General features: G+C 46.3%; 1 protein-coding gene across 5 annotated transcripts in view; it reads left to right on the top strand.

Moving 5' to 3' along the window:
* NSD1 (nuclear receptor binding SET domain protein 1) overlaps positions 1–21,936 on the top strand; it is a 57,560-nt gene that overhangs the window by 19,581 nt on the left and 16,043 nt on the right. For 4 of the 5 annotated variants that reach the window (XM_072348219.1, XM_072348220.1, XM_072348218.1 and 1 more), the window contains exons 5-18: positions 939–3,519; positions 6,953–7,074; positions 7,215–7,506; positions 8,871–8,980; positions 10,055–10,124; positions 10,908–11,026; positions 15,306–15,449; positions 15,879–16,002; positions 16,348–16,548; positions 17,806–17,985; positions 18,394–18,550; positions 18,815–19,020; positions 19,583–19,695; positions 20,851–21,120. In XM_072348219.1, the coding sequence (XP_072204320.1) occupies positions 939–3,519; positions 6,953–7,074; positions 7,215–7,506; positions 8,871–8,980; positions 10,055–10,124; positions 10,908–11,026; positions 15,306–15,449; positions 15,879–16,002; positions 16,348–16,548; positions 17,806–17,985; positions 18,394–18,550; positions 18,815–19,020; positions 19,583–19,695; positions 20,851–21,120 (4,689 nt within the window). The remainder of the gene's footprint in view (positions 1–938; positions 3,520–6,952; positions 7,075–7,214; positions 7,507–8,870; positions 8,981–10,054; positions 10,125–10,907; positions 11,027–15,305; positions 15,450–15,878; positions 16,003–16,347; positions 16,549–17,805; positions 17,986–18,393; positions 18,551–18,814; positions 19,021–19,582; positions 19,696–20,850; positions 21,121–21,936) is intronic. The other variant, XM_072348222.1, reaches the window with a different exon arrangement.

The following is a 21,936-nucleotide window of genomic DNA, read 5'->3' as shown; positions in this document are numbered from 1 at the left end:
GTGAACAGACTATAATGTGTTCCTGTGAGAGGGCAGACGGGCACATAGTAGGAACAGTGTCTGTTCTTTTTTTCTAACAGCACTTAAGTACTTAACCTGTGTTAGCGAGAAGCCATTGGATCCAGTGTGCTCTTGCAGATGTGAGCTTCCTGGATGTAATGCTTTCTTTCTGGCTTGTCTGTTTCCAAGTGTATGCTCCGTAGCTTTTCTGAGGGTTTTGTTAACTGTATTTCCACCTTCCACAGTGCAGATAAAAATCAAGTTTGTAAGTTTGTTGTTTTTAGATGTTTAGCAATGTTTGGTATGCAGCATGCCCTTTATTTTATGCTAAGGGTGGCGTTGAAGCAGGGGGAGTTCTATAGAAAGGACATGTTAAACCTGTTACAGTGTATTTAAATGTGGTACAGATTTTATGTTCCAACATTAGATAAGATATGGATAGGTAAGATGGAGTTGTGCCTCAATTCAAGGGATGCAGGAAGAATCAAGAACAAGCAAAGCAAACGTGGCTGTTCAAATATTTTGAGGAAATGATATTGCACTGAGAGGCCTGCTGGCTGTTAACCTGCATTTCTGTGCCAGGGATCCGTACCATACGCATTCCCCATACACACTGTTGTGTTTGGGATGCACTGACGTGCCGGGATGTTTGGTCGCTGGGACGCCAGTGTTTGCAGGGACTGTTTTGGTGTTTGGGGAATGCATGAAGGTTTCACTGGGTTTGATAGGAGTGCAGGCTGTTTACCCAGGAGAGCTGTTTTCTGCATCCTCTAGGCACAGTGTCTGTCAGTCTGTTGTCTGAAAGGTGCAGAATGCAGGACTGTCGCTCTGCTCTGTGCCTTGTCCGTCTCTATCTCACTTTTATCCTGTTGGTTACCCCCTCATTTTTTTTTTCCTTTTTCTTTTTTTTTTTTTTTTTTGTCTCCTCCAACTTTAAGGTTCCCCAGAGGTTTATGGCTAAATGGGAAGTCAGTGTTGGACAGGCAGAGGACATGCTTCTCGGGGGGCCAGAGGATCAAAAGTGCAGCCAGAACTCCAGCGAGCTGGACAGCGAGAAGGAAGTGCAGTCGGAATACTATTCCAATGGCCCCGGAGCCAAAAAGGACAGGCAGCTGAACGGCTGTTTTAAATCTTTGGCATTTGACTCCAAACACTCAGCCAATGAAAAAGGAAAATCGCACATTAAGCCACACGTGAAAAAGAGCTCAGAGAGCAGAAAAAGGACTAGAGTAAAAAAGAGTGGCACGAGAGAAGAAGCTTCCAGGGAAGAAATGAAAGAAACACCAGAGAGCATAGTTAACAGTATGATTGTCGGGGACCTACCGGAGAAAAACGCATCTCATGAACTTCGCCGGATTGCAAAGAGCATAACAGCATCCAACAGCACCAGGGAAAACCATTTGCTTTCCTCCTTTGGAGAAAGACGTTTTGAAAATCTATCTTTAAAGTCGGACTATGGGAGTCATAAAAGTGATGCCCTGAAGAACACACTCCAAGGGGATTTGTTTTCCAGCACATCTTTGGAGAGAGAGAAAAGCTCCCTGGGCATTCTGTGCAGTTCCAAGTTACAAATACACTATTCTGCATCTGAGGCTGGTGCTGAGAAAAAGCAAACCGAATCGGATTCATCCTCTTCCCTCTCAGATGGTGGGAACAGTGATGTAGATACCATGGACCAAAGTTCAGAGAGAGCCTCTAGCACTCTTGAAGTTAGTGATTCTTCAGATAAAATGGAGAAGGAATTTCCGATGACGTCAAGTGGAAACATTAAGCTTTCCATGTATTTTTCCCAGAAAAGCAGCAGAAGGGCCAGGAAGAAGTCATACAGAGATCACAAACCTCTGGGGGGTTCGGTAACCAGCAGACTCGATGCTGAATTTGCACACAGGGAACTTGAAGGAGGCTCCTCTGATGCTGAGATGTCATTGACAGCTCTTGAATGCTCTTCAGATGTGAGAAATGACAATCTTTCCCTAGCAAACAAGCACGCTACTCCCCAAAGTGTTTCCAAGGACAGCTCCTGGTCTGCTGTTGCAAATCAAACAACCTTAAAACTGAAAAACATGAAATTGCCTCGGATCAGGAGTATAAAATGCAAACATAAAGAAGAGGCTGCTGGGTTGGAGCCTTCTCTTGCAGAAGAGGAGGGTGTCGTGAATCGCTGTTCTTCTGATACCAAAGGTTTCTCTGGCCTTCAGAGAGATTCTCTTCAGAGAAGCGGAAAAGTTGATGGTCAGAAACTGTTAAACAACATGCATGAGAAACCCAGGGATTCTGCTGAAATAGAAACTGCCGTAGTGAAACACGTCTTGTCAGAGCTGAAGGAGCTCTCGTATCGATCCATGAACGATGATGTCGGTGACTCTGGCACTCCAAAGGCCACAGTGCCCTTACTTTTCTCTTCTGCCTCCGGTCACGGTCGTTTGCCTATTGAGCCAAATTACAGATTCAGCACCTTGTTAATGATGTTGAAGGACATTCATGACAGTAAGGCGAAAGAACAGCAACTGATGACTGGCCAGAATATAGTCCCGTATCGAAATACCGGCACAACTGATGGCTCTGGAGGCAATTCTGCGAGCGGCCTGACATCCCTGTCTATTGTAGGTTCCCCATTTAAAATAGAAAAGAATGGAGATTGTGCCCAGGAAACAGTCAACCCGAACTCCTCCACTATAAGCAACTCCTCATTTTCACGCAATCCTCCAACCAAGTTACCGGGGATTGGTGCTAGTAAAAGGGAGCCCGCCAATACCGCTGTTTCTGGGACAAATGGCACGAATTGCGTGCCCAAACGCAACTGTTCAAAATCTAAGCAGTCATCAAAGCTTGGAGATAAAACAGTTTCAAACAGAAAGGACTTAAAACCAGGAGGGCCAAGTAAGTTCTTAAGTCGGTTATCCAGAGATTCAGGAGAACATGCATTCCGCGTGCACGGTTCGGTTACCAGTCCTCTAGGTAATGAAGCAGAAGATACTGGGAGGAAAGAGTCTGTTGATTTAACAGAACATTCAACTGATGAAGACTCTGCTTGTTTATCTGATGACAATTTAGGTCTTATTGGAAGGAGACCCGAAGCTGGTAGAAATACTGAGAGATGCACTTCTGCTGAAAATGGGGAGAGTCCAGACTTGGATTCAGAGGCAAATAGTGAGAGCTCTCTTGGTGATGAGGCTAATGATGTAAATCACGTAGCACCTAAAAAGCGATGGCAGCGTTTTAACCAAAGCAGTGCTAGATCTAATAAGCACATCAGTAGATCTAGGGAAAAAGGAAACTTGGAGAGTGCCTTTGGCCTGAATTCTCATGGCTTTTCACTGAAGGGAAATGAGTGCTTGGGACGTAGGCATTCCCCTCATTCAAAGGTGCTTGAGGCAGACCTAACAGTTCAGGACTATGAGAATCATTTAGACTTAGTTGAGAAACGTTTGAATGTATGTGGTAAGCCAAACAACAGTGTGATGGACTCAGAAACAAAGCTTGGCAACTTTGCTCCCCAGTCTGAATTCTCTGCACAAGGTAAGGGAGCTGGACTTGCGCCAGAATGTGTATTTGTATACATTTTATGATCTTTGCATTTAAAGTATAAGTTTACAGAATTCGGGGCTGCCTGACAACGTGGAGGTGTATATATTTCTGTGAGCCAAAGAAAAGAGTGATAACGGGTTTTTTGGGGGACGCTCTTGAAGCACAGAGAGCGAAAGCTGGAGTGGTGATGGAGTTTTACTTAGCTTTCGGTTAGTGAGTTTCAATATATAACATCAGTAGTTCCCCCACAGAGAAAGGTAAAACCGTCATCCTTCTGAGCTCAGGATTCTTTTTGCTTCAGTGTATCCATTCGTGCAGTGTTTGGTCTTAGCTGGATAAACCAGCTCTAGGAAGTTTTGACTTAGAGCATAGGGTTTCATTAAGACAGCACTTTTCTTTTTGCTGTTTGTTTTGTATTTTAGTATGGATGTTTATTAGCTGCTAATAATGAACTGAGGAGCCCCAGGCATTCCCTAACTCTTGGCACTGGTGGGGCTGTCTGAGAATAAAGGGGAGAAGACAGGGAAAGCTGCAGGGAGCCTGGGGTGCAGGTGAGGCAACCTCATCCAGAGGGAGGTGGCTATGGAAGAAGGAAGTGGGGGGGGCACAGGGTCAGACAGCCCTGCCTCTCCCACAGAGATATGGGTGAGTTTCTTATGGGTAACTGAATCTGGGAATTGGAAAGCAAACCAACCAAACAAAAGCACAATGAAAATGACCTCCCTGCTACAACAAAACAAACAAAACGATGAGCACAGTGAGGGAGAGGACTGGATCCAGCAGAACCACACTTAACACGTGCCATCCCCAAAGAATCCAGGGTAGCAAGCCTTCATGAAAACACTATCGTGGTTATTGTTTTTTAACAAAGATTTTGCCAAACAAAATGGAATTGTTAACAGCAAATGAGTGATGGGCAGTTCGGAACCTGAGTGCACTTTGTCTCTTCTGTTCCTTGCGTGCCCATTCTGATGTGTTGTGCCATTAGCAAGCGGTTGCTGCACGCCTGTTTCAATACAGGGAAGTCAGCATCTGGCTTTAGTGGTCACAGGACCAAGGCATGTCACGGCAGGCACAGAAAATGAGCCCACAGGGTGTAACATGCCTGATAAAAATCCTGCTTTGAAATCCTGGCAAGCTTAATCATTTACCGACTTAAAGATTTACCGACTGTCTGGCCATGGCTGTGTGTTTTTGAGGACTTAAGTCTTTAGAAAGGCCATGGGAAGCATGCTTTATTCTGGGATGGGGCTGCACGGAGGAGCTGTGCCCACTGAAGTGAGCTCCTGGCATGCACGAAGGCACAGCTGTGTTCTGGTGGCTTCCAGGTGGTTTGGCAGTTGAAGCATCCCTGTACGTTGCTGAGAAGTGAAAAGTGCGAGTCTGCAGAGAGAGCTGGAGGAGAGCCGCTGAGAGTAGTAGCAGTGCAAAGAGAAAAGGAGAGGAACTGCAGCAGAAGATGAGTAGCTCCCATTGCAGCACAGCGCTGGCTGGGGCAGTGCAGGCCCTCGGGCTGCTTGCAGGAATGGCAGGTCAGCAGCCATGGTGCAATCCGTGCCCCTGCCCTCAGCACACCTGAGCTGTATCCATACCGATGTGCTGTAAGCGGGCACCAAAGCTTCTCTGTGAGGAGCTGCAGTGACATCCCTGGGGCAGGCTGACAAGCAAGTTAATGCTGTGAAAAGTCTCTTGGTGGAAACATGTCTTCCTCCTTTTGTTTTGGACATGGCCTATTATGTAGGAAGCAGGGAGAGGGATGTGGACTTTAGAAGTGCCGCTTGCAGAAGAGAGCAGCTTTCCTCCCTGTGCCAGTGCTGTGAGGAGACGTGACTAATCCTCCTCCTCCGCAGGCAGGCGTGGAAGGGGCCACAAAAGATTGCATTCACGACTGTGTAATTTGTACTGAGCTCAATCAATGCAAGTCCTGGTCGTAGCTGAAAGCAACATCCGGCGTATTTTTGATGCAAAATTTGTAGTGGGGTTTAGACTAAATAAGGCAGAAGCGAGGGCTGGTCGCGTTCGCTGGCTGAGAACTTGCACAAGTACCAGCTTCTTAAAGGTGCATGGTTTGTCATTGCCATTCAGACTGCATTTGTACAGGAGTCATTTGAGGGGAAGAATTATGCAGTTAATCTCACTTTCTGCTACAGTGCTGTGTGTGCTGCTGGCTGGTGCTGAGGCTCTCAGTAGTTACTAGTGAAGACATTAGGCCTAGAACTGGTTACATGCCAACATGGGTTGCACCTGGATACCTGTGCAGGGGGTGTTATTAGCAGCTGAAAATAGTTGTGTTTGGGAAAGGTGGTTCCTTTCTTCTCTTTTGGCCAAGTTTGATGTTTTCATACTTGTTTAACCACGATGCCACAAGAAGGTGTAGCAATCTTGTCCAACATCCCAAGTGCTGCACTAGAATGCTTTCTTTTTTCTTTATAAAATGTTTCTGCTCAAAAAAGAAAAACCCACCTTCTGCATGGGGAAAGGAAATAAAGACTAGAAAACATACTGTAACCTTCCAGGGGACCACGAATGTCTGTGTGCCAAGGAGGAGTCCTCTGACAGTAAGGCAGAATAATTGTGAAAACCATTAAGGAGGAAAAGTCAATGGTTATTGAGAAAGTTAAATAAGCATTGTGTTGCTTCTGCAGCTTTTGAGCAAGGTGACAAAGTGCCAGGGCCCTTCTTTGGGGCTCCCTGTGGTTCTGTTTGTGCTGGGGAAATGGCTGGTGCCAGGTTTTTCCCCTGCAGTGGTGCAGTGCTGTGCAAACGTAAAGAAAAAGATGTCTGAGCCCTGAGAATCTTGCAGCCTCTTGGGAGGACAGTTAGCTCCCTCATCACGTCCTGATCTGAGCACAGAACCTGTTGTTGGGAAGCAAAAGGAATAAATAGGCTTGCAATAGCAGATGGGGGATTCAGGGCTCTCGAAGTACATGACAAAATGTGCTAGGAAGGAGGGAAAGGAAGGAGCTGGACTGATACAGAGCCGGTGGAGTCAGCAACCAAAGATTGTTAGGGAGAGCAGTGCTTTCCCATGCCTCTGCACATAGATCCACGGGTGTTTGGATTGACAGGAAAAAGTAGAGTGATGAATCTGAGTTTCTAACAGAAGTAGGTTTGGGGGAAGGTACTACAAGAAAACTGAGTGTAGGTTGTGTAAAGTGGTGTTGGGTCACATTGCAAGGAGCATCTCAGTCAGGTGTCTCAAGTGCTTGAGGTCACCATGGTCCTTAGCAATCCCAGCAATCCCACCTGCCACGTCAGGGTTGGGGGAGCAGGAAGACTGAATATTAGAAGGCTGTATTAGGGTCTTCCTGCACGGAGCTCTGAAGGAGAAGCAGGAGCAGCTCTTACCCGCGGGTCACGAGGAGGTATTTTTGTATTGATATTCTCAGAAACACAGTCTTGAAGCTGCTTTCCTTTTTCTTAGTACATTCAGAGAGGAAACGCCTTAGAAAGCCAAGTAAAAGGCTTCTGGAATATGCAGAAGAATACGATCATTTATTTGCACCCAAGAAAAAGTCAAGGAAAAGCCAGGAGCAATTGCAGAAGGTAGGTTAAGGCAAATGTGCTCTTCATGGCTTTTACTGTTGGGCTCCAGTTTTTTTGCCTGGTCTTGCTTGCTGAGTGTTCATGCTGCATGCAGGGCTGTGCGGGGTGAATGTGTTCACCAACATGTTTCACTGTGTTAGGTGAATTCTGTGACAAGGTCTGGATTTGAAGGAGGTCTTCCTGCACAGCGCAGCCCTGACAGAGAGACGCAGCGGGGACCAAGTCCTTTGGTTTCAACTCCATTTTCAACCAAAGAGTCCCCTCCCATCCTTGAAGCTGAGTGCTCCTTCTCAGAACTAGAGCCCCATGCCTCTGATCCCAGTGAGCAGCTCATAGAAGGACAGTCTGATTTCCCAGAGCTCATGTTGTCTTCCTCTGATGTTTCTGAAGTTTCTGCTTCTCCAGATGCAGAGGAGAGATTCCTGAAATCAGGTAAGTGAGAAGTTCTGTTGTTCTGCTCCAGCAAACGAGCATGTCTTGAGTTCACTTGAAGTGTTGCTTCAGCCTGAGTGAGTAAAAAGGTTAGTAGCTGCTGATCTGTGTTTTGTTTGCTTTATTCAGTGACCATTGCTGGTGCTAGGAGATAAGAGGGGCAGGTGAGATGTGTGACCTGGTGAAGTGGCTCATTGTGAGTCTGCTGTTAGTGTTCTGTCTGAAGACTTGTCCCAAGGTCAAAGCTCTGGTGCTCTGGCTGTGTAAGCTTATAGGGATCGGTGTTTCTGTTCTAAGGGGCCGATCATTTTGTTTCTTTGTTTGAAACGTGTATTTGTAAATATATATTTCTGTAATTATGAATTTATGTAGATAATATATATAGACATGCTTATGTATATAAAATAATAGACCAAACAGGCAGAGAAAGTTGCAGTCACTGCAAGATCAGTCTGTTATTTATTTATGGGGCAGAGGCTTGACAGGTAGAAGTGAAAAACCTGCAGTGATTGAAGGAAGGAACCTGAGGTTGGGGATGCAGGCACAACCTGCAGTGCAGCAGTGGATGCAGATATGCAATATGCTGAGGTTGTCTCTTCCCACTACTGAGGGAGCTGCCAAGAGCCAGGAAGCCTGGGCTGTGGCAGGGAGCAGTGATATGCTGTCCCTCCACAAGGTGGCTGAGGTCTTTGGTATTGCTGTGTGCAGAGGAGGATGCAGCCAAGCTGATTAAGGATGCAGATGAACGGGGTAGGATAGGTAATAGGCTGTTTCCATGGAGTGCCTTGCACACAGAGTATCACAATTTCCTGGTTGTTTTTAAGTATTTACTGCTGCCCATGTCTAGCACCTCGTTGCCTTCCAGTGGCTGGCACAGAGATTGAGCTGGAGGCTGACTCCTACAGCTGAATTCCATGGGGCATCTTGTCCCACATAGTTCTACCTGAGAGCGTGCCCTTCAGTCTGTTCACTGTGTGCAGTGTGAACACTGATGGGGGTGCTGTGGGAACAGACTCAGGAGGAAGCAGGGATGTGTTTGTCATTATTGGAAGGTTGGGTTTTGCTGGTAAAGCAATTGTGAGATCACGATGTGAACTGTACTGCCAGGATGGTTGCCTACTGGCTTTAAGCTCATGGTTTCTCTTCCATGGATGGATTTTCTAATATTATATACAGAGGTACGCCTGAAGGTGGTCCAGATGGAGGTCTGTTTCTGTGCAGGTTGTAGAGGTAATTGTTTCTTTTCCCTAGGGAGCTTGTGCTCCAAAAGATGAGGATGATTGTTTTGTACTGCTGGCTGGTATTTTCTTAATGGTTTAGAGTGAGTGAAGCTCCCCAGTTATCTAACAAGAATTCTATTGCAGGAAACTTTGAGAGCAAGCGTCAAAGGAAGCCCACTAAGAAGCTCTTGGAATCCAATGATTTGGACACTGCCTTTATGCCAAAGAAGGAGGAGTGGACTCCTCCAAAGAAGGTATTTTTCTTCCATTACTTCTGAAAGTCGGGATAGAAAACGAGCCTGGACAGCAGGCCCTGCTGAGAGAGAGGCACAGGGCAGTGAGCTGTCTGCTGCTGGCTGTGGCCCAGGAGTGAAGGTCCACCCTTCCCAAAGGTGCTGGTTGCTGTGTTATGGTGAAGAAATCTGCTAAATACAGAGGTGTTCCCCACCCTTTCCCACTTGTAATGGGGACTGGGGAGTTTTGGCTGTGAGGTCTCCTCTCCATTGATTTATATGGAAAAATGAGTCATCTGGATACAGGCTGGGAAGCTGTGGGCAGAGCTTTTCGGTCTCAGGGAATCGCTGTTATGTTACACTGTAACTTGAACCTAAGGCTTTCTCCTTTGCTGTCAGATGTTCTCCGAATAGTATTTCATTTGTTACATTCCCAAGTTGGCCGATACATGGTAAGTAAGGGTAGAACTTGTAGCAGGGTAGAGTCTGGAGCTGTAACACATGTAGCGTGCAGTGCTAGATACAGGGCTTTTTAGAAAGAAATAGCTGATCTTTTCTGCTAAATGCTGAAAATCCAGTGACATGACTTGGAAAAAACAAATAACAAAGACTAATGTTGGGCATTGGATGTGCTCAAGACGTAGCATCACTGTTTCTGAGGTTGATTAATAACAGTTTCCTTACCTTTCCCATTCTCTCTTTCTCCGTGGCAGAGTCTCTATACAGTCATCACGGTTGCAGTAATACAGAGACAAGAACAATTCAGTCATAGGATTCATAAAAGTGTAAAACCAGAAGAGTTTCTATTCCCAGCAGCTTTTGGGGTGTTAGCAGCATTTTGGGGAGAGCTCAGGAAACAGTGAGGGATGCCGGTGAGCACGAGACCTGGCAAACTCAGTATTTGTTCCTCCTTGCCTGACTTTTCCACATGGGGTCTATCAGACACACAAACAAAATGTCTTCTTGAGAAGTTACTAAACGTTGATGAATTCATGATCTAAAGTAATTGCTGCAGTCATTTGTAAAGATGCTTAGTGTCCAAGGAGTGTGCATCTCTGATTTGCATCTGGTGAATTGTTTCTTATGTATTTTTAGGGCACTGGCCCTTCAGAGAGCGACAGCTCGGAGCTGTACTCACCCGCCCACTTCCCAGACCTGGGAGAAGGTAAGTGAATGCAGGGCAGCAGAGGTACATTGATATGATTTGTATCAGTGCCTGTGATTTTTAGAGGGAGCTGTGTGTAAGGCTTTATGTATCTTAGGCCTTAGCTGAGGCAGTGGGAGAAGAAATAGGTATGATTGTTTGTCTGGAAGTACTGTTATATATATATATATATATATATATATATATATATATATGGAAAGTGGAGGTATTGGGTTCATATTTCCATGGGAAGATACTCACTTTCCATTCTTAGTCTGAATGGTTGTAGGAAAGTTGTCACCATGGTACCAATATGCCTGATGGCATGCACTGAACAGGCTCAACATTGCCTGCTCTGTCTAGTGGACGGTTGTGCAGTTGCACTTTATTCCCTTCTCCACGTGCCTTTATGTCACATTGGTGTCAACACAGGGAATTTGTATTGCATAATGACAGGAGGAGGTAATTAGTGGCATTTGAATAGCAATGTAAGCTTTGTGTTGATAGCATTTCTTCCTTTCTGCTGGGGGGCTGTCTCAGGAAAGTCGATGATGGTGATGATTTCAGATCAACAAAAGAGTTCATACTTGGAACCATTATGAGTCAATGTTAGCCAGGTCCTCTGATGGCTGTAAGACAAAGGACAGACCTGTCTTGGAGGCTTGCATTGCCCCAGGCTTTATGCCCTCGAAGAAAATAGGATCCAGGCTGAAGCAGTCAGGCTGCACAAGTTGGCAGGCATGTAGTGAGCAAGCCAATTTTATTTCTGCGTTTTTCTTTAATGGTCTTTCTTTTGCATCCCAGCTTCTGAAAAGCTCTTGGAGAAGCAGCGCAAACGGAAGAGACCGCGCCATTCCTCTGCTGCAATACATTCCAAGAAGGAGAAAAATGGGGAGAGGCTGGGGGGGACCCCACGCTCTGAGGTACCGTTGGGTTTTCCTACACGCTGTCATCCCTTTAACCTGTCTGCTACTTCCCAGGGTACTGTGCACAGCCTCGGCCACGTAGTTGTCGGCTGGCTGAATGCAAGATTAGTGTCTCAGCTAGGACTTTGTGTTGCTGATGTAGCTGCATGAGCTGGGGTTGAAGCTGGAGGTATCACCTCGATTAGTAATTATTTTGTGATGGCTGCTTAGCTCAGGCTCAATTTTTCAGCTGCTGCTCTACTAGTTCTCCAGGAGAAAGGCTGTTCTGATACAACAGAACAAAGGTCTGACTGGCATCTTGCTTTGCATGTCAGGAGGCCTAACTGCTGTAAAAGGTCTCGCCTTCTGGTGGTGGGAATCTTGCCCTTTTGCACACCGATATGAAGTGCAAGCACTAGATGTGGACTTGAAACTCTTCTTCTATTTGCCCTGCATGCCAGGGTGAACTCAGAGCCATGTTGGAGGGGATGGGGGATGAACTGTTTGTGACTGCCCACTGGAGCCTCTAATTACGTTCTGCCATCCAGCAGAAAGGGATAAATGGGGCAACTCCCTTCTAGTGCATCATAGCAAAGCTGGCATACAAATATCTCTGACAAGCACATTTTGCCTTTTAGGAGTGAGCCAGGTATCACCAAGTGTAGGGGAAGCAAGACTTTTCCTGAGAGAGGCAGGACGCCTGCGGGCCTCTCACAGCATCGCCTCTCACTTCCAGTGGCCCAGGTTCAGCAGCAGGCTGTTCTGTCAGGATAGTCAGTATGTATTTCAGGAGCCAATTATAGACGTATACTGTTCTATTTGTTATTGTTATACAGCTTCCAGCAGAGCACAAATACTACACCAGTTGTCTGAGCAGCGCCAGCTACTCTGAGGTCTGCTGCTACTGCCTTCTGAAAAGCATTTCTAATGGGGGTGATAAAGTTTGGGGTAATACCTCTGGGCCCTATAAACCTTCCTGTGCCTTTTTAAGAGCACTGGTCAGTTGTTTCTGAAGTGTGCTCACCTGGAATCGTGTTTCAAAGAAGCCTGTACAAATATATTTGCCTATGCTGGAGAGTAGTTAACACTGTCTGCTGTTAGGCACCCTCTGAGAGGCTGGCTCTATTTGGAGCTAGTAAGTTCTCTGCACGTCTTTTATAGGAAAGAAACGAGGAGGCAGTTCAGAGCAGCAAGGCAGGTAGGCCACAGCTCTGAACGTCACACACCGCTCACTGCAGAGGAAGCCCAGGGAGTCTTAACTGCCTCCAGCCTTAGATATATGTTGAGTACCTAAAGTTATGTAATGTCAATACTTGACATCTTTATACCAACATCCCTTTTTCTGTGATTGTGTTTCTTGAGCCACTGAGGTGTGCGTTCACCCCTTGGCTTTGGTGAATGAATGGGTACCGGTGAGTATTGAGCTGCTTTAGAGATGTGATCACACTTTCACTTGGCATTTGCACCAAACTGGTCCTTAAGTGACTGTCCACACACCAGGCAGGATCCTCATTTTCTTTTGAGTGGTGCTAGGAGAAACAGATGTTTGGATGGTTCAGCACAATGAAATCTTGGTTCCAGCTGCTTTCAGAGGGCAGAGAAAAGCCTGTCTCCCTGGGCTGAACTGGGCAGCTTTCTCTGCCCTTCCATTTTTGTGGAGTCGGGAAAGCAAGTTCACAACATCGGGGCAGCAAGACACCAAGAAAAGGGATGGAAAAAGCTGTTGAAATGGTTGTCAAGGTTGTGAGCCAAGGTCAGGCTGTGCCAAAGAACCGGCCAGGCCTTTAAGGATGTGCCAGATACAGCAGCAGAAATAGCTCTGGAAGAAGATCGACGATGAGACCTGCCCCCTGTAGGAGGTACGTTGCTTCACACTACTCTTTCTGGCAAGGGGAAATAGGGAGAATGGTGTGATTGATCCTTCTGAGTGATGGTCTTGGAGGGTGATCCCCTTCTCCCTGCTCACCAGGCATAAATAATCTGGCCTTGCCCACCCTGTCCAACTCTGACATTCCCTTCTCTTTTTGTTTCTGGGAGGAGCAATTAAAAATACACTAAAATCCCAGCATGTGGAATGTACGGGTTGGCCATGTACCCGTAACTAAAAAGGATATCTCGAGACTGAAAAGATAAGGCCTAGAGCATGCTGTGCCACTCTGGATGGTGTGGGCTCAGTTGTTTTGAGGTTTTTGCTAACAGCAAGTATTTGCAGCTCCGAAAAGAGGGTTGTTGGTTCATGGTATGTAACTTAAGATGCACTTTAGATTGTCATTCCAGATAGCCCCTGAAACATGGACTGAGTTCATTACAAGCGGTCCTAGCAGCCATGGTAGAAAGACAGAAGGACCAGAATATACAGATTTCCTTTAGCAAATCTGTATATTTCCTCCCCTTCCTTCCAAAACTTTCTTGAAATTTTTGGTACAGTAGTCAGATAGTCATTAACCACAGGAGGAGTGGTGCTTGTTAACCAGTGCCTTGCCCCTCTGGAGGGATCCTTAGTGACCATGACAGGGGCCAAGCTTACTTTGTATTTGTAGCACTGGGGCCCCAGCACAAGGTAGAAGCTGGAGCTGACTTTGTTTATCCACACCAGTAGTTGATTAACTCTGCTCTTGTTCTTCCTTTCAGTGACCCCTGCAACCCTGAGGTCACTGCTGAGCTGAGCAGAAGAGGGAGCACCTATGTAGGAATAGGAGGATCTGAGCTGTAACCAGTCCCTGGAGCACTGGTTACTGGTGCTGCTCCTGGAGCATTCCAGGAGCCAAGTCAAATGCTTGAGCCAGAGGCCTGCCTTGTGGCAGACTACGGCCTTCTTAGCAGAAATGAGCTGCAGACCAGAAGTATCTGGGGTAGCACTTAAGATGCCATTGTATGCAAAGACAAAGGCATCTGTTATGTTGTAGCTGATGATTGCCAATGCTGCAGAGACCTTTCCATCCCTCTGCCAGGGCTATAGTGGCAGGAAACAACTTGCTCCATCTCGGTATTCCTTCAGGCTGCATCACTGCCAGCCCTCCAGCATGTATGTGATGATAGTCTGTGAGGTTGTACACCGTATGCTATATTGGATTGTCAGTAGTTTGTAGCCGGGAGTTGTCTTTTTTGTGCTCAATAAAGTAAACTTACACCATTCATATTTGTATTGTGTGCTTTAATATGCTGTCAGTGCATCTGTGTGTGGTTGCTCTACATGGTTTTAAAAGGTTTCCAAATGAAAACATACTGGTGCATTCAAGGAATGAAAAATCAAGCAAAGGAAGTGTTGTTAACTGATCAGAATGCTGGCTTCATGTTCTTCCAACTTAGACATAAAGCTTTCCCATAAAGCTTTTTTTGCCCAGACTAATAAGTTTTTCATAGTGTATTCAGTTGAGTTTAGGGACTTTGGTGGCATTACAGCTCAGATGGGTATTCTTGCATATAGAATATAACTCAAAGCTCCTTCTCCTGACTGTTAGTTGGACACCTGGCCCTGAGCAGGCACCAGGGTATGAGAGTGGTGGCTGCTGGTCCTTCTAGGAGTCTAAATTCCTAACAAGGTCTTGAAAGTGTACAGGCTTTTTTCTGGGCATACAGTAGGTTTGGCTTTTTGACCCAAGGAAGTGCTGTGTGCTGAGATCATTCAGCTGTCTGCAGTGAGCCAAGGTTTCAAAAACAAATAAGGCAGAGTATTTAAGAACTTCTTGCTTGAAGCATCTTGTTGGTTCCTAAAAGCAGTATGTTCGTGCAGCATGAATGGCTCATAGACCTATTTGCTCTGGAGGGGCAGCTGGTTATTTGCTTCCACTTCTTAGCTGCTAGTTGCCTGTCCTGACAACTGTGGAGTCACAAGTTGCATACTGTGAAGCGTATAAGGAGAGTTCTGTCTTACTTGCTAAAAGGAGACTACAATAAGGATTGCTTGCAATCTTTCTCTGGTATTTTCAGTGCAAGCAGACATCAACATTCAGGATGCTTCTCTGGCATTGGTGGACATGATTTTCAGACTATATGCAATCCTGCCTGATATGTTTTTGTGAATGATAACACTGTTCTCTCTCAGCCCTTCCTCAAAGAGGGATTATGCACAGGAAAAAAGAAAAGTGCTCAGTGTGTATTTAGAATGATCTAATAAACTCGAGGGCTCTTCCTTTCCCTCCTTGTAAGCCTTTTGGTGGAGCCATATGAGAGGTGGTTCTCTCCAGGGTGGGTAGCACTGACTGCCAAACTTTAATGTGCTTGATGGCTGGGTTTGTAATCTGCAGGTCAGGGCGGAAAGCACCGACAGGCCCTAATTTTGAATTTCCTTTTAAAGGGGGAGACATTGGTTCATGGGACTTCTACAAGCCCCAAAGGGGGACACGAAGAAGGGTCTGAGAATGACCACGGAGTGCCTTCGTCCAAAAGGATCCAGGGGGAGCGTGGAGGAGGAGCAGCTCTCAAGGAGAACGTGTGTCAGGTATCCTCCTTGAGGAGATCTCTTGAAAACTTTGCTTTTCTAAGTATTTTTTATGTTAGCGTTGGAATGTGCCTGTGCCCCAGCTAAGCCCAGGTGACTTCAGGGTGTTCTTTGAGGGCTGTGTGGTTCTGAGGGTTTTGACAGCAATTAACTAGTAGCTTAACTGAACTGAGCCTTTCCTGTGTGATTGCCTCTCATCCTGCTGCAGTTTAAGGATGTTGGGAAGACGTGACCAGCACACGATTTGTTTTAACTGATGGATGGTAGCAGGGATAGCAGATGGCAGTGGTGACGTGCTAACCACCTGAACTTACTGGCATAAGGAGAGGGCTCAGCTTTTTTCTACAGGGGCTTTGCTGACAGTTGGCTGGGCCGGGCTGGGAAAGGGGTTGCTCAGAGCTGATGATGTCCCTCCTTCCTTCCCCACAGATCTGCGAGAAGCCAGGGGAATTGCTGCTGTGCGAAGCTCAGTGCTGTGGTGCTTTCCACCTGCAGTGCCTTGGGCTCTCTGAGATGCCAACAGGCAAATTCATCTGCAACGAGTGTTCCACAGGTATACAGCTTTCCTGAGTGCTTCCTTAACTGACACTCCTTTTTTTGCTGAAACGATACACCTGCTGTAAGGCTGTGACCTGGTGTCACTTCTCTGGTCATTGGTTTGGCAATTGTTTTCTAATGAACTGATCTTCCATTCTAAGGCAGATGGGGGGGGGGATGTCCTGAATGTGATCTGCAAGAGGTGTTTCTTCAGTCTAGACTTACACTGAAACTGTGGGGCTGCAGACACCTGTGGTTTGGGTTATGTGTGGCAGACTGGGGGCTGTAGTGTGCTGTTATGTCTCCTGGTAGAAGCAACGCGTTTTTATTTGGCCTTTCCATATGCCTGCTCTTTCTCTAGGAGTCCATACCTGCTTTGTGTGCAAGAGCTGCGGGCAAGATGTGAAACGGTGCTTGCTACCCCTCTGTGGGAAATATTACCATGAAGAGTGCATACAGAAGTATCCACCCACGGTGACGCAGAACAAGGGCTTCCGATGCTCTCTGCACATATGCATGACGTGTCATGCTGCGAACCCAACAAACATCTCTGCATCTAAAGGTACTGGAATCTTCTTGCATGCTCCCAGGGAAGCGATGAGAATTCTTTGTTTCATGCCCACCTGCAGTGACCCGGTCCACCAGTTCTTTGTTTTTCTGTCCTTTCTGCAGCACTTACTATAGCATTTGCTTCTATCAGGGTGGGAGGGGTGGTGTCCGTGGGCTGGGCTGCTGCTCATCAGCACCTCTGATGGTCAGACTGAGCAACTAAAGTGTTCCTGTCTGGCCAGGCAGTCGGATGCCCGAATGTCAAGCAAGGCCACGTTCCTCTCAGAGCTGCATGAAAATGGTGTTTCTCCTAGATAGCTCTCACTGTGCCAGTGCTTCAGTCAGTGCCTGCTTAGCAGCAGTGCCTATTGAGGCAATGGCATAGAGAGCAGTGTAGTAAAAACTGTAATTGCTTTATTTCCTTTTATTTTCTATTTCTTAATTTGAACTCTCACCATTTGCTTTTTAAAATTGCTTTTTTATTATTTATATTTTAAATCTTTGGTATCTCAGGATGAGTGATGATAGTATCAGCTGTTCTTACCCTCAGGCTCTGTGTTAAAGTCATCTTCACGTGTCAGTGCTTAAAACAGAAGAAGCTGTTAGGGCATAGAGCCTGCAGTCGACTCCTCAGCTGAACGTTTGCCGTGTGGCCCCCCTCTGGTGGTTGTTTTTCAGTGGTCAGATTTACTCCTTTCTTTCCACCTCTTCTCCCTGTCAGTGGTTTCCTGGGATGAACTGAAAAGATGCTGAGCAGTCTTGGACAAAATAGGCCTTCAGGCAATTCTCACTTCTCCTTCCTGGAACTTCAGAGTAAAATCTGATAAAGTGGAGAGGCAAGCACTGTTTGTAGAAACTTCCTGGATTGCTTTCATTACGTTCAGTTACGCACTTGGAATACCCACTCTCTATTTATTGTTTGCACTGATTTACTTATTATCTGTGTATGAGGCAAAGCAGTCCTGATCTGTGAACTCTTGAGCTGGTTCTGAACAGGGTGCAGAAGGTTTTTCACTTCCAAATAATTTGATTTCCTATATATTGCCCGCAAGTGCAGATCTATTTTTGTATGTATTTTCTTGTATTAGTTGAATAGAAATACAGAGATTATGCTGTAAATGGTCTGTAGAAATTAAAAGTCAATTTCCATTTCCAAAAGTCACCAATGGCTCGTAGTTTTCAGCTCAGATACCAATAGAGAATAGGTCTGGGAGGAAGTGAAGACTGTTTTCTCTGGCATTCACCACGATTCTGATGTGTTCCTGTGCAGGTCGCTTGATGCGCTGTGTGCGCTGTCCTGTCGCTTACCACTCCAATGACTTCTGCCTCGCTGCTGGCTCTGTGGTCCTCGCCTCCAACAGTATCATCTGTCCCAATCACTTCACTGCACGAAGGGGCTGCCGCAACCATGAGCACGTCAACGTCAGCTGGTGCTTTGTCTGCTCGGAAGGTGAGACAGCGTGTGTTTGGTGACAGCGTGTGTTTGGTGACAGCGTGTGTTTGGTGACAGCGTGTGTTTGGTTCCCTGTCACCGCGTGAGGCCCTGACATAAATGACAGAAGAGCAACGGATGTGCTATGGGAAGAGATAGTTACAGCAGGCAGAAGCTTTGTCTGTGTGGAGCATGCCAGTGAGAATTGCTCGGAATAGCTTGCCTTCCTATCCATCCCTATTTAAATCCAAGTTAAGGCTTTTTCTGGATCTTTAGAAGGGTTTTTTGTGCTGCCTAGGTAGAGCATGAGCTATCAGATAAAAGGTTGCAGAAGAACACTGCTGTTTTCCCAGCTGTCACTGTTTGGAGTTGTGGAGTCCAGGGCTTCTGCACAGGGACCCTGATAAATTCCTCCCTTCTTTGCAGGGGGCAGCCTTTTATGCTGCGAGTCGTGCCCGGCTGCGTTTCACCGTGAGTGTCTAAACATTGAGATGCCAGAGGGAAGCTGGTATTGTAATGATTGCAAGGCAGGCAAAAAGCCACACTACAAGGAAGTCGTCTGGGTGAAAGTCGGGCGCTACAGGTAGGTGAAGGTAGAACTTGTCCCTGTTCCCTCTTCAAGCGGTGATCGATTGAGGTGAGAAGCTGCTTCTCTGCAGGGTACAGTGAAGCAGCTTCTGATATTTTTGCACGCATGTAGCAGCCGAAGCTCATGCCTTCCTCTTCTCCCTCCAGCCTTGCTGGTAGCCCTCCCAGTTTTCCCCATCTCTATGCAGTAACGTGCTTCTGGGAGCATGTGGGAACTGGGGAGTCATATTTTTCATCTGCCTTTCCCCCTGTTATGTAGGTGGTGGCCAGCTGAGATCTGCCATCCCAGGACAATTCCTGTCAACATCCAGAAAATGAAACACGACATCGGCGAGTTCCCTGTGCTGTTCTTTGGCTCCAAAGATTACCTGTGGACCCACCAGGCCCGTGTGTTCCCATACATGGAAGGTGATGTCAGCAGCAAAGACAAGATGGGGAAGGGCGTAGATGGCATATACAAGAAAGGTAATTTGTCTTCATCTGGGAAGATGCATGTTCTGTTTTTCTCTTGCTGTCTGGAGAAAATATTCTTGTGACTGAAAAAAAAATATCATTTTAGATCTAAAGCTGGATGAAATTTGCAAAATGAATAGCTATTGATCTATCATCCTGCACACTTGGAATGCTGATTGGGCTGAGTTCACAGAGACGGACCATGGGTGTGCAGATCCTTAATGCTTTTCAGCTCCAGCATAGCTCCTCTGCTGCTCTATCAGCTTCCTTGTGCCTAGTACAGTCGTTATCTGTATATAAAAATGCTCCTGAGAGTTTTGTGTTCATCTCTTCCCAAAAGCAGGGTAAAGCTAGCTGACAATTCGGATGTTTCCAAAACGTTTCACTCACAATCACTGTTATTGCCTGTGACTACTCTGTTGCTTTATCATGTTCTTTTTATGAATCTCTGCCTCTAAAAGTGTTTTGCCAAGGGTGTTTGCTGGTGGAGCTGTGGCTGCTGGGTGTACTCTGGCAGCCCACCTCTGTATGAGTAGAGTGAATTCCTCATAACACACCCTGTTATTTCACTTAGCTCTTCATGAAGCTGCGGTAAGGTTTGAAGAACTGAAGGCACAGAAGGAACTGAGACAGCTTCAGGAAGACAAGAAGAATGACAAGAAACCTCCCCCCTACAAACACATCAAGGTGAGGGCAGGTCCAGGGGAGGGGGAGAAGGGGCAAGAATGGCAGTTGTTGAAGTTTTGAGCTATCAGTGCAGGTGAATGAAACATATATGGAAACATTTCTACTCTTGGGGCATCTGGATGTATTTGAGGGTTACTCTGATTGCCTTGGCATCTTCAGTCATCCTCCACAGAAACAATTCATGTGTCTGCAGAACTGTGTGGAAGCTGGACACCAGTACCAGGTACTCTGCTGTACTGGAGCAGACCTGGATTGTCTCTGTGTTGTTCCATGTGTAATGTGAAAGAAGAGTCTCTGCCTGTCTGGGGTTTTATGGGAGAGAGCTGGTGTCACCCAGTGTGCTTGGATGTTGAGTGCTGCTGGTGGCAAGGTAGTGTGGGATAGACAGTCAAGATACGGTAGAGCAGAGGGGAGTATGGCAGCCCACAGTGGAGCATGGCAGTGTCTTTCACTTCTGTTTTTCTTTTCTTTTGTTTGTGTATTGTTCTGTATCAATTGAACAAAGACATGAGATCAGATATGTGTGCTGGAATGCCAATTTTTAGTGGAGTTTTGAGGAGCTCCTCTGACTTAGGGCTGTCTATGAGGTGCAGTTGGAACACTAATTTCTTCAAGGATCTCCAACAGGTGTGAGGTGATCTGAGTGAAGAGCTTGGGCCATGTAGGTGCATAGGATAAGGATGTGGGCCCAGAGAGATCAGAAACCGGTGACTCAGGGACTGTGTTCCTCTTTTTCATTGCTTCCTTCTGCTTCTTCCCTTTTTTGTTTCAAGCTATGAAAGCTTAGCTGACTGCTGGCACTTCCTGTTAATAGCTAGGATTTTAAGGTAGGACCACTGCACTCTGTGTAGTCACAGTGATACAGGATGGGGACCCTTTGCAGCCTTTTCCCCCCCTCTCAGGGGATGTGGAATACACAAGGTACCAGGTGGTGCTGTTGGGGGAGATCTGTGTCCTCCTTAACTCTTTCATCTAAGTGCATGCCTCTTCAGGTAGTGTGTTCAGAAGTACGTATCTGTCTGTACGCCTCCTTTTACCCCTCACTGTCACTGGTTTGCACTGCATCCTGTCAGCTCATAGGCAAAGATTGGGTATAGGAGTGTCTGTCGTGATGACCTGTTCTTAAGCAGCTGATGTCCTTCTCGTGCATTCAAGGTGAACCGGCCGGTGGGCAAGGTGCAGATCTTCACTGCAGATCTGTCTGAGATACCACGTTGCAACTGTAAACCAACAGATGAAAACCCATGTGGCCTGGACTCCGAATGCATCAATCGTATGTTACTCTATGAGTGCCACCCCCTGGTCTGCCCTGCAGGAGAGCGCTGTCAGAACCAGTGCTTCTCCAAGCGCCAGTATCCCGAGGTGCAGATTTTCCGCACTCTGGCACGAGGCTGGGGCTTACAGGCCAAAACAGACATCAGGAAGGTACGTGCTCTGTTTTTCGTCAGGTTTTCTCTTGCCACTTCTCTCTTGCTCGTTGTCGGTTTCCATACATGTGAAAAATTGCCTTCTGTAATTTGAAAGGCTTTCTTGCCACTGAATGCCATTTAGGAAAGAAGTGGATGAATGTGACTTTTGTGTTCTTGACAAGCACGTTTTGGCTCAGCTAAAATGCCTTGTATGTTAATGAACCACAGGATAAAAAAGGTGATTGCTTGGTCTGCCTGTGTGGATGGTTGGCTTTATTAATACACCGGAATACTAAAGTATGAGGCAGGGCTCAGGATTTCCAGACAGAACAGTGATTATGCCCACAACCTCCATTCTGGAATAGCATGGCTTCTCTAACATGAGCATCTTGTATCAGAAGCTGAGGTCAGGCTTGAATCTTACAAAGCATAGCATCTGAGAGATGGCTGTAATCGCTGTGGGAAGTACTACCTTGGAGACAGCTAAAATACTTGCATGTCTGTTTCAAATCCAGAGTGTGGTTATTGTGTGGGCACACATCAATGCTGAACAAAGAAAAAAGAGCATTGCAGCTAAGAAGAACATCAAAGCTAAGAAAGAGTGAAGTTAAACAGAGGAAATTAGATGGCATAGTAGAAGAGTTCCTGAGAAAGAAACCATGGAAACAACATACTGTAGGGGGGAGTGGATATCTAAGAAAATTGCAAGCCTGTCCTGTTTAGGCTTCACACTGCCTGCTGTGATACAGGTTAAAGGATTTCTTTGCCATTTTATGCACCTTATGTTTCACTTTCAACAGACAAACTGAAAAGAGCAGAACTCAAGTATTTA

Source organism: Excalfactoria chinensis, chromosome 13 (assembly GCF_039878825.1).
Source record: "Excalfactoria chinensis isolate bCotChi1 chromosome 13, bCotChi1.hap2, whole genome shotgun sequence".
Lineage (NCBI taxonomy): Eukaryota > Metazoa > Chordata > Aves > Galliformes > Phasianidae > Excalfactoria > Excalfactoria chinensis.
This window is presented reverse-complemented; position numbering and strand designations above follow the sequence as displayed.